The following is a 12,332-nucleotide window of genomic DNA, read 5'->3' as shown; positions in this document are numbered from 1 at the left end:
TGTCACCAAGAAAGTTCACAAGTCCAAACTGAGACGCAGAGAGACGGCAGAAGGAACCAAACACTTTGAACTTTGGTGTGTTTTTTTTTACGTCAATGTACTGTAGATTTCTTAGACATGGCTACTAATAGCAGGGTGGATATATGTATGGTCTTTTTTAAATTTGTAGTTTTACGCAACTTTTTTTGGCATGTTTTGATACAATTTACAACTTTCCGTGCCAAATCGGTTTCAATAGATGTACGTGTGGTTTCTGTGCAGGACTGAACTGTTACATTTGTCAAATCAAAATGATGAAATGGAATATTTCAGCTTCATTAAGAAAGAAAAAACAGGATAAGTCAACAAGAAGTCACAAGTCAAACCCCCAACGTCCGCCTTGTCTGGTAGCTGTAAGAGCGTCTCTCTGCTCTGACTTACAGGCTGTGGCGATGACGTCATGTGGGGATGGTTGGAGGTGGAGTGGCTGATGGCAGGGTGAATACTCACTGTTGACGCTACCTGCTAGTGCATTAATGTTGTTCAGGCCCACGGTTGCGCCTGCCAGGCCCTGCAGGGTCCCCAGAGAGGTCAGAGAGTTCATGGCGCCGGCATTGGAACTGGCTGTGGTGCCTGTATCAAGGTGAGAAGGTAAGGAGAGGGAAGGGGAAGGGTGGGGGGTTGGAGAGAGTAAAAAAGAGAAGAGGGGTGAGGATTGAGGTGGAGAGCAGGACACAAAGATGTGGACTTGTTTTATAATCATTGAGCCAACTTGTGTAGAGGTGGAGCCTCTCATGCAACATGATGTAATTAGGTGCTACGTGTAGAAATTCAGCATCTAGAAAGTGGCTTTTTTTTTCATGTTTATATGTGCACACTGGCTCCCTGCTTCCATACAAATAATATCATAATATCACATTTTTTTTGTTGGCTGCCTTGAAGTACACTCAGTGGATTTAAATCTCACCAGATGAGTTTAACTTTTAGCTTTTTCATTGAAACAAAGCAGCAAAGCAATCCAGTCTAATTTAAAGGGGAACGATTAATACGTCACGTCATGCAAAGTGTGCCTGAAGTGGCATCCTATCCATAAGCAAAGCCTCGTGAAAAATCAGCATCATTACTGCTGGTTAAGACCTTAAATTAACAATGATTAAAATATACCTCATTTTTTCCCCCAGTTTGCAACATCTGCCCGGTCAGTCGGGATTTATGGGACAAATTTGCTTAAACAGGGGCCGGATTCACAAAGCATTCTTAAGAAAAAAAAAGTTCTTAACTGGTACTTTTATCTTAACTTTTGTCATAAGAAAAAAAGCTAAGAACATTCCATATTCACAAATAAAATTCTTAAATTTTTTCTTAACTTTCATGTTATCTTTTGTCTTAAGAACGATGTTAAGAATAATTGATATTCTTGAAAGCTTAGTTCTTAAGATTCTTCTTAGTTTTCCTCTTAACTTTAAGACAACCCTTCACCACATCTTAACACAGCAACAGAAAAAAGGTAAGCTTCTAATATTATTTATTTGAACACATTTCTACAAAAAAGAGAGAACCTTTGTTTAAACTTATGTTATGTAAGTTTGTTACCAATGTTTTTGTGTATGTTTTATTAATTATATTGGGTAGGTTATATACATTAGGCTCCAACTTACAGTTAGCTATTATTTACAATGGGCCTTAGCTGTGTTTAGTATATAGGCTATTGAATGTAGCCCACAGCACTGAGATATGTTGACCATAGATCATGAGGCCAAGGCCTATTTAAGTTAATAATTTAATCAGTCATTTCATGACATTTGGATCACAGTCATTTCATTACGCTACAGTCGTACAGTGTGGATTATTTATCAATGACTATAATGTACACACTGACTGACTTTTAATGACTATGTAGAGGCCTACACATTAATTGATTACTGACCTTGTTTTTTTCCCAACATTCTAAGAAATTCTTAAGTCATAAAAATACGAAGTTCCTAAGAAATGCCCTTGTTCTTACGAAAATATTGAGGAATTTCACTAAAGATAAATCTTAGGAACTTCCTAGTTTTTTTCTAAAGAATCTTCCTAAGATTTATCTTAAGAATAGTTTTGTGAATCCGGCCCCAGGACACTGTTTTTTGTAAACAAAACACAGCTATAGCTTTTTGAACATCTATCCCCTTAACTGAGGGAGAGTGACTAAGGAAAGCTGAACTATTCTCTGACAAAAGGCACCCACGGTTCAAGGGAAATGTGATCTCGAGGAAACCCGATTCTCTCGACACTGGCACGGTTCTTTTGTCAATCCGTAACAGTGCGTCTCAGTTGATTTGATGGCACGCCGATGCTTAAAAATACTACAAGTAGCACCTTTAATTATCTTTTAATTAACAAGCTGTGGCTCCACCACCCTTACAGCCCTGTGTACAAGATTCTATGAAGATGAAAGCAGAGTTTGCATGGTTTATGATGGAAGAAGAAAAAAAAAAAAAAAAAAAGAAGATTTCTTCATTCAACACAAACACAAAAAAAGCCCTCCAAAAAAAGCAAACATACTGTATGTACGGACAGGCAAGAGCAAAATGTCAACAAATAAACTCTTGGAAATGTTCTTTTATTGGAATTCTATCCGATTTACAGTGCAGTTAAATCCCTTTTCCCCCTGTAGTACAGTTTGATTTACATCAATCGATGAGAGCCAACAGGCGACAGGTGAATTCAACACAGTGGACACAAACTCCCACACGCAGACGTCTGAACACACACTTGATGTGAAATCCGTGCCATACATGAACTACTATGTCAGTGGTGGGTGAGATGGTGGGAAATATGGTGCACGAAGCTTGCAACCTCATTCCTGCTTAGACAAAAAAACAAAAACAAAGATTTAATCTATTCATTTACCCTTCAGCTCATCAAAGCGCTGCCAACAAAGCTGGATTGCCGCTGAATATATTAGGAGATGGTGTGGCAAAGGGAGCATTATGTCAGCACATAGTGCAAAAACAAAGACGCTGGCCTGTCTCCATGCAGAATTGTCTATATTTATCAAACTGGTGTGACGTTTTCCGTTTCATTGACACATGCAGTATAGCGCCATTCATTCACACTGAGTGGCTCAACCTGAGTGTGCACTATTCAAGGTTGGACCGACATTCGGAGTCAGAAAGAGAGAAAGAGGCTAGGATAAAAGAGAGAAAAGTATGGAGGAAAGGGGTGAGGAAAGGAGGAGAGAGGGGACAAGAACGGGCATTCAAAAGTGGGATGTAGCGGCGCGAGCGTTAAGGAGGAAGAAGAGTGGCGGCTGTGGGGGGGTGGTTTTCATATTCATGCTCTGCTGGGAGTGCGCTGCTGGAGCGAGGCCGAGCCGACATGAGAGGGGGAGAAAGATGGAGCAGAAACAGGGAGCTTGTCAAAAGGAGGGCAGCAGCAGGAGATGAGGGCAACGAGGAGGAACACAAGGAGAGGAGGAGGAGGAGGAGGAGGAGGGAGACAGGATGGAGCAATGTGGGGAGGAAAAGGTAGAGGAAGATCTAAAGGTGGTGATACTTAACCCGAGCAAGGTTCAGACATCAACCTGGTGGTTTTTAAACCCACAGCTACGAGCACGGACAATACCAACACACACAGAGGTGCAGACAAACCCCCATCCACCGGGAAACAACAACTGCTGCTCTACATGGGTCTCTAGAGCCGCTGGGGTGAGGCACAAGAAAAGAAATCACTGGAAATAGAACACAGAAGTACACACACCTGAACCTGACAGAGACATTGAAGCACGAAACGCACAAACATGCGCACACATATACAGTGCGTGTGTCATGGGATGACGTGGGCTACACGATGAGGAAGTGGGGTGTTTCCCAAAGACAGGAGGGCGCCGGAAGGCGGCGCATCGACAACAACAACAGCACGGTGTCGCTTTTAAGATGAAGGTGTGAGGTGATGGTGGATGCACACACCGTGGGAAATGCGCCGGGGAGGAGGTCAACAACACTGACGAAGATCGGAAACAATGAAGATGTTTCGGCAACGGTGACTGCCTGATGGTGATGTGCCGGGGTCATGGGGCGACAACACTGGTAATGAGAACGGTGGAGAGCGGAGGCAGGCGTTGGGCACCCCCACCCCTCCCTCCCTTCCCCCCCCCCCCCCCCAACCACAACACGACGTCAGACCCCCACAACCTGAGTGGCTGCGGTGTTACCTGGGCTGGCCAACGCTCCCAGGGAGGCGGCGTTGGAGGACAGGGGGTTTGCAGTGGAGGGGCTGGCTGAGTTTTGGGCCGCTGCCGCCGCTGCCGCTAAAGTGGCCAGGTTCTGCAACTGCAGAGCACTCATACCTGGAGAGAGGAGCCAGAGAGGGTGGTGTCAAACCTGGGGAGCGGCTTGGTGTCGCCTTGGTTGGACCGGGACAGTGTACCAGAGGACAAAACTGAGGCTTGGCGTCCGGAACAGGAGAACCAGTGAGGAGCGTGGATTCCCTTTACATATATTCCTGGAAATCCCTTTTTTTTTTTTTTTTTACCGCTTCCTGCTTTTATCTCTTTCGACAGCTCGAAAAAAAATCTTTGCAAAAGTGAAGAATCTGTAGAGTGTGAAAGTAAACACTACAGCAGCTGATTTCGCTAATAAGTCCCCAATGTGTCTAAATAACTAAAAGCAGCTGTTGCACGGTTTTAGGGTTTGGTGAATTGCTTCACAGGCAGAGCTGCTCTGGAAGCAGAAATAAAGTGATAATTTGGTTAAACCGAGATTTTTCTGTTCAAACAGTGGGGAGGCTTTGAGAAGAGGAAACCGACCTTCCTTGAATATTTCTATGGACTTTATTGCCATGTTTCATTAAACTAGAATTCCTACATTGCTCTGCTAATTTTCATGTGTATGAATAAATGTTTAACAAGTGAATAAGGGCCTTTATGCCAGCATTATTGGGTCATGACTGGAGCCCGACTCCTATTAGATTTTTTTCGTTTTGACAGGTGGCTTTTTAAAATCTACCTCAGGATGACGGCAATGGCCAATGACGTTTTAGGTTAATACTCAATTATAGTTCTTATTTGTTGTTGACGATGCGCTTTATCCCTGCAGATAAACCAAAAATGTATTCCTAAAATACTCTTTTACATAAGCGTTACATTACAGAAGTACCACTGTGTAATATTCAGGGGATCTCTTGGCAGAAATGCAATTCATTATTCATCATTTTAGTTTCACATGAAGTATCTGTGTGCTTTTACAATCTTAGAACGAGCCACTGAAATCCAGAGAAAACAGAGTCCTATTTAATCAGTTTTACAAGCTGCACCATCATGTTTCTACAGCCTAGCGTGGATAAATAAAGTAAGAGAAGAAAAAAAAACTAACATCCTCTTTTAGATCACTTTTCCTTGCTCTTGTTGTAAACATCATGAGGTTAAGATGCAAAGGGAAACTCTTGAGAATCCAAGTGCACCTTTCCTAAGCTGCAATTTGGATTTATTGTAGTGAAAAACAAACCCACAAAAAGCACATAGAGCACTTTCCCCATTATGTCTTTCTATCTTACCGTAATGTTCCGTGGAGCCAAAATTATATATGTATATATATAAATATATATATTATATTACGTAAAAAAAAAAAAAAAAATACAATATTACTTCTTTATCAGTGTTTGTTATTCAAAAAGGAGAAAGGGAGCCAAATCTAAGGTATTATTAAAGCTCTTATTATGGCTGCCTCTGATATTTTTGTGTCATTTCACCTAGTTAGAAACCATTTTAAGCAAAAAAAGAAAGAAAGAAAAAAAAAAAGACCACATGCCTAGATTCACTGGCTTTTGGTTTTTTTCCCCTCCAGTTCCAGTTCTAGTTGGTATGATGTGGTGACATCTAGCTGCAGAAGTGCAGATTGCAACAAAGAGAGCCAGAGCCGGCGTTTTGGTTTGTTCGCTCTGAGCTTTCCGTAGAAACATTTCCCATCGCCGGATAATAAATGGCTCATTTACGGGACAAAGCAGTTCAGAACTATGATACTGCATTTCTGGTAAGCCAACAGATTCCCATTAAAATAATATTTTACCATAAATATTAACGTTTTCTGGAAATAATTTCCCTAATTTGAGCTTTAAGCCCTGCAATCAAAATCACAGTTAAACAGAAACTAAGAGTTTACACCCTCAAGACAAAAATCTGTTCTTGTGAGTGGGGCTCCAGTTATGATGCAAAATGATCCAAACCGTACAGCTTATCCATTCAGTAGCCTCACTGTATCCTGGCCTCCTGCAGACTGATGCATTTCACTGTTAACCCTGTTCTCCGACATTAGCATATGGGCCTGTACTTGAGCATAATTAATGACTACATGCCAACTCCTAAATGATACTGAAGCACAGGCTATAAAACCCCCTCTGTGGGTACAACTCAACCTCTCACCTCTCTTCATGAACATGTGTGTGTTAATGCAAGTGTGAGCATTATATGAGGAGTCAGTATCAAGCAAACAGAATCAGTCATCAAAGCAAAAACTTGGCCTTACCACAGAGAGGCGTCCTCTGACTCATGAACTTGTTAAACTTTAGAGGGTGGTCAATGTGGGGTCTATGTGTCGTATATACAGTCTGGTTGTATATACAGTATCATGGGGATACACACACGCACACACATATTTACGAAAAGACACACACAAATAAGACGCCATAAACAAGATCCATCTTGTTTGACACCGTGGTGAATGATTTGAAGTTCCACACAAAGATAACCTTCACCCAGACAGCCAAACTGAGCACAGCCAATCACAACAGATGGCTGAATTCACAGCTCTGATTGGTAAATTAAATGCATCAAAAAAAAAAAGAAAGAAAGAGGCTCCCAGCCTTTCAACACTCCGCTCTTGTTTTGAGATTGTCGAAGGCGCTGCCGCCGGAGAAATGTGTGAGTGGTATGAACAAGAGTTGCAGGGTGGGGAAAAAAAAGAAAAAAAAGGAAAAATAAAAACAGCGGTCGCGTGTGCTCGCAGTAACGAGCGAGCACATTTGTGTTTGCATGTGTGCGACTTCTTTACTCGCGTGTGCTACTTAGGAGCGCCGCCACAGCCCAAACCAATCTTGTTTTCAGAGTAATTTTCTCCAATTTTCTGTCACGCATCAAAAGCTGAAATGGATTTCTGTTTCCATGCCAGGCGGGAATAAAAACAGCCGTCACTCCTTCTATCAAATTCTGCGAACACATGCTCAGAGCTCGCATTAATCCAGACGCTGTGTGTTTTTTTTTTTTTTTTTTTTTTATATATAAATATATATATATGGCAGGCAATGCAGCAAATGAACAGGAAGACAGATGGTTTTGGTCTTGCTAGAACAGACTTGAGAGAAGGCTCCGATTCACGCCTTTATAATCTAAAATACATTTTTATTTTATTTCTCTGTGGGTTTGAAAAGTGGATGATAGACCTGATGGGTCTGAGACCACCTCACCATGCAAACAAATGATCATTGCAGAGTGCGGTGGTACCACGGTGTTGTATTCCCTTCCGTCTTTCCTTTTCCTGTCTGATCCTTCCTCTGTCCTACTCATTCTCTACTTCAGTCCTGCCTGCACTTCAATCCCCTGCTTGTTCCCAGTCTTTTCCGTTCCATCTTTCCTGCCTTCCTTTTTTAGTTCCCCCTGCTCTCCACTTCCTCGTCACTTCCACATCTTTTCTGTTTTTCTAGCCCCTTCTTCCTTGCTTCCAGACGCTCCCTTCTTTCAATTCTTTTTTGGTTTATTGCCTTTATTTGTGGCATTCCCGATCCCTGGCTACAATCACCCACCTATTGTGTCCAGCATTTCCTTTTCTCCTTCCCCTCATTATTTCCTTTCTTATCTCTTTTCCCTTTCCTTATTGGTTCCTTCTTCAATACCCACTTTCTTCTCATTAATTTTCTCTCCCCCACTCCCCTGTCTTATTTTCCTCAATATTTCATTGCACTATATTTCCTCCCTTTTCCTGTCCCCATCCCTCCATAACCGTCTTTACTTTCCATTTATTTTTTTCCTCCCTCTTTCTATGGTCCCCCCCCACGACTCTTGTCTTCCTCAGCGCTTGCTCTCTCTCCATCTCCATCTTCCCCTCTACGTGCAGCCTCTTTCCACCTTTTCTCAGAGCAGCTCTTCACCCGTTCTTATTTGGATTTGTCAAAGGCCATCTCCCTCACTGAACATACATTTTCAAGACAGCTATAAGGAGAAAGAGGAGCAGGCAGGAGATAAAAAAAAATAGCTGCGTTAGAGTAGAATAAAGCAGAAACAAAAGGCGCAGAGAGGGAGATACTACGGGACAAATACACTCTATTTCCCACATCAGAGACCGAGTATCCGGGTTGTGCAGATGGTACGTGAGCATGTAAGTGTGTGACTACATATGTGTGCAAGGACGCGTGCGTCTGTGTGCGAGCGCTCCATTCTGCACCAGGCTGGCGTTGGCTGCATCTAATTGAATGCTCATTGGTGTAATTGAAGCCTCTCAGCTCTGCAGCTCCTCGTGTTAAAGACTGGGACCAGATGTCATTCAGCTGTCTCACATCTCCTGCCAATCACTAATGCTCACTCTGTCCTCCTTACCAGCGCAGATGGTGGACCAACAGATCTCTAGACTCAGATGCCGTTCCTCTCCCTCAGATCCAAATCCCAGAGCCCATTTGTCACCGCGAGTGTACGCGAGTAGGGAAAATGTGCACTTGAGCTCGGGCAGCAGAGAGGCCAAAAAAAAAAAAAATTAAGGAAAACAGCGAGGCTTGCAACTCAAGAGAACATGACAGAAAACAAGGAGGGTACAAAATGGCACTCGCCACTTTCTCATTTCCTGGTAATTTCTTTCACTCGTTTTTTTTTTTCTTTTTTCTTTTGTGTGCGTCCACTGTTCAATTAAAGGCTGAGACCTCACTGAGAGAAGAGCAAATGATGATGAGCAAAGGAGGCTGGGGTAAAGGGGAGATGAAGAAACAGGGACAGGAGAGGGCAGTAGGTGGGGGGGAGAATCTATGGAAAAAAGAAGCTTAAAGTAAAGAAAAAAAAAAAGAAAAAAGAGGAGAGGGCTGAAGAAGAGGGGGACAAGTATAATGGCAAGAGAGAAGATGGAGATGACGAGTATCCATGGGTCTCCAAAAGTCTTAAATAACTTAAGCTTCAAGCCCTAAAAATTAGATTTTTCTTAAAGACACAGATTTCATCTTGTTCAAAATTAAACAGGAGAGCTTCTTGGCTCGCTTAAGGCTTAGATTAATACAGAAGTGGGTTAATACAATATGCATATTTACTGCAGCAGCTCCACTTCCTTTCATTAAGAGCTTGCAAACTTTCGCCGGACGGAATCATTGCAAGGCAGGCTGATTTCACCGACTTTCGCTTACTTTATTGTCTCCTTTGAATTGCCAGTCTTTTGGCATTAAATAGATAAAGAAAAAAGAGGCTCGAATTTAGCTCTGAATCTGCAGACGCTCCTGAAAAGAAACATGGACGCGCAGATGACAGATCACAGACCCTCCACAGGAAGACAGCAGTAGATGGCGCCAGCCTGCAGTTCAAGACACGCGCCGCTTTTAACCATTTTCTTTGCTCCTTTTTCCTTTTTCTCTCCTCCTTTCTTGCGATTCACCCATCCCTGACAAAGCCTCGGTGCTACTGTTACACGCCCTGGGCACAACTCTTGTCTGGCCTCATTAAAAGATCAAGACAAATCTTAGCAACAGTTAATAAATCTTCAGGGCAACGATCTCTCCTTACTCCACCACGCGAGTTCATCTGTTATGCTCTTTGGTCCTCTTTTAAAAGGCTGTGGGAAAAAAAATTACAGAGAGGCGCAACAAAGAATCCACTGCAGCGGTAGATTGTGGTTTCCAACGAGTCTAACGACTGATTTTCGACTCACCAGCCATCTGCTGGATCCCACTGAAGGCTCCGAGGTTGCCAGAGGAGGTCGCCTGCTGAAGCAACTGGAGGAGGATAGAGAGGAAGAGACAAGTGCAGAAAAAAGGGGAAAAAAGAAACAATGTGAGCTAGGTGGATACTGGGAGCTCAGCACATGTCAACACCAGAGAAGACTAAACTTGCAGTGTGATTTTTCGCATTTGCGCTCGATGAGTAAATGAGCCGCTAATATAGTACGAGCTCTCCTCTGAGCGAACACTGTTTGTATTCCATCATGATTCTCCCAGACAACTTGTGCATGAAAGCTCTAATCTAGCCGACTAATTAGATTCCACAAACAAAAGTGGAACACTGATGCTGTCAAAAACTCATCCTTCAAAGGCTCAAATTAACAGCAAATTAACATCTTGTTTCTATTGTGTGATTTTCTTTCCTCCAGAATAGAGCTTAATCTGTTCAAACAACTGAGATAGAGGATTGAAGGAGCAGAAGAATGTGGGAGCCAAATTCTAATCCCCCCCCCCCTTAATAAATCAATATCAAACAAGAGAGGGGATGTCTGTGTGAGCACCGTCTCCCCCACACTTGTGCAAGTCAAGAATTGAAATCCCAGACTTTTGAGAAGTGCGTCTTAAGAGGAAATTTGCGTTGTTAATTGAGAAACTGCACAGCAGCGAGTCTAAGTATCAGGCGCCAGAACTGTCTGGGGGAAACGTTTGGAGACAATAAATGCAAGAGAGAAAGGGGAAGAGAATGAGGTGTCTCAAAATCAATCAACTCAACCGAAGAGATTCGAATTGGGGATCAGCGGGTTTCGGAATTCTTCCGGAAATCCTTAAATTGAAGTGTATTCTGTATGTCCAGAGGAGAACCTACTCGTGGAAATTACACACTCAATGGTTTTACCCAATGCCTTGTGGAGGAAAAGTCATTACTGTGCCCTCGCTACTCTACATTCTGGTGGGACTTTAAAACGCCTGCTCGGCATCCCTCACGTTGTCTGCGTTTATGCCACCGAACTCGTCAGCTGAGGTCGGAGAATTATCCTGTGTCGCGTCTCCGCTTTTACTTGAAGGGGCCTGAACGTAACCACAACAGGCGGCTGAGTCTGAAGTCAAATGGCGTAACAAAAAAGCATTTGGTGTTCAATAATTGTACTGCAGCATGTAAGCAGAATGCTAAGATAAAAGGCTTTGATACAGTAACAAGACAAACAAAGGTGTGATCATTTTCCAATGCAAACACCTTTCTAACACTGTATCTTTATTCTTTTTTTGTAGGCTGAGGGTTCCATACCTCTTCAGACTCAAATAAAGACTTTTACTGAAAATTTGTCAGACTGCATTTGCTACATTCTGATAATGTATGCTATCATACCGAGCTGAGAAATGACTGCCTGCAGATTGTAGCTCTGCATGCTAAAAGCTTACATGAATGTAAGCAAAACGTTTTTTCCCCAAGCAGCAAATAGGAGCGACGCCTGCTCAAAGTTTAAGCAAACTAACCGATACTACCTTCCTACTTGGTTACTTTCCCGTCTACGTATCAAATATTTTACTGTATTTTTGTGTCAATTATGAATAAGAAGCAAAAATGAGCCACTAAGTACCCCTCCAATCCTGTTTATTCATGGAGTCTGTTCTCTTGAATAATAACTACATAACTGCAAGACTCACAAATGTTTGCAACTCAAAGATTCGGGTGCAATTTTTTTGCAAACTAATTTGGTCACAGATGATGGGATTTGGGACCTTTCTACAGTGCTTTGAGAAGAGCTGTTTTTTTGCAGACGGGGAAAGAAAAAGTAATAAAACATAAAGACAGTTCTGCTGTCTTTGTACTTCGTGCAAAGTTACAGGCATGTGAAAAAGAAAGAAAGCGCTTTTTCAGTTCGACGGCCGAAAGCCTATAATCAAACATAACATAATTAAAGAAAATCATCTGGTCCTAACCACATCTTAAATGAAATAAAATGCAACCTCAGTTGATGAGCAACATGTAACATATTCAATCCATATGAAGTCTGGACCACGAGTGGACCTCAATTTATTTTTTATTTTTCAGACATTCTGTTCAAAACGAGCCCAAATCATTAGCCCTCCACCACCTGACACGCTGACAGTTGGTAGGAGGTGATATGTTGCGTTTAGGTTTCTCCCAAAACACGGTGCTGGTCTTGTGGTATGGTCAGATGCAGCTTTGCAAACAAAAGCTGTACCGTCACAAACTTACACATGCTAACCGAGGCCTGTAGAATCTGAGATGTAGTTCTTTTTTTGCTGTTTCCCTAAATATCGAACTAAAAGCTGGTTTCTTTTTCACATGACTATACTTCTTGCCTTGTTTTCCAAAAAAAAAACATCACGCTTGATCTGGCCAGAACTTTTTTTTAAGACTCTTTCTCAGCTGATTTATTGCTGCAGTAAAATACCACTTTAAAGTCTTATTTTGCACAGCAAGAAGGACAGAGCTACCTTTTATG

General features: G+C 42.3%; 1 protein-coding gene across 16 annotated transcripts in view; it reads right to left on the bottom strand.

The window, feature by feature from the left end:
* The window catches only part of celf2 (cugbp, Elav-like family member 2), a 243,674-nt gene that overhangs the window by 17,094 nt on the left and 214,248 nt on the right, over positions 1 to 12,332 (bottom strand). For 6 of the 16 annotated variants that reach the window (XM_075471887.1, XM_075471886.1, XM_075471874.1 and 3 more), the window contains 3 exons: positions 9,852 to 9,915; positions 4,175 to 4,309; positions 502 to 612 (listed from right to left, as the gene is read on the bottom strand). In XM_075471887.1, the coding sequence (XP_075328002.1) occupies positions 502 to 612; positions 4,175 to 4,309; positions 9,852 to 9,915 (310 nt within the window). Of the gene's footprint in view, positions 1 to 489; positions 613 to 4,174; positions 4,310 to 9,851; positions 9,916 to 12,332 lie in introns of all 16 variants that reach the window. The other 10 variants (XM_075471883.1, XM_075471888.1, XM_075471890.1 and 7 more) reach the window with 5 other exon arrangements.

Source organism: Odontesthes bonariensis, chromosome 8, assembly GCF_027942865.1.
Source record: "Odontesthes bonariensis isolate fOdoBon6 chromosome 8, fOdoBon6.hap1, whole genome shotgun sequence".
Lineage (NCBI taxonomy): Eukaryota > Metazoa > Chordata > Actinopteri > Atheriniformes > Atherinopsidae > Odontesthes > Odontesthes bonariensis.
The sequence above is the reverse complement of the archived record's forward strand: the minus strand, read 5'-3'. Positions and strand labels throughout refer to the sequence as shown.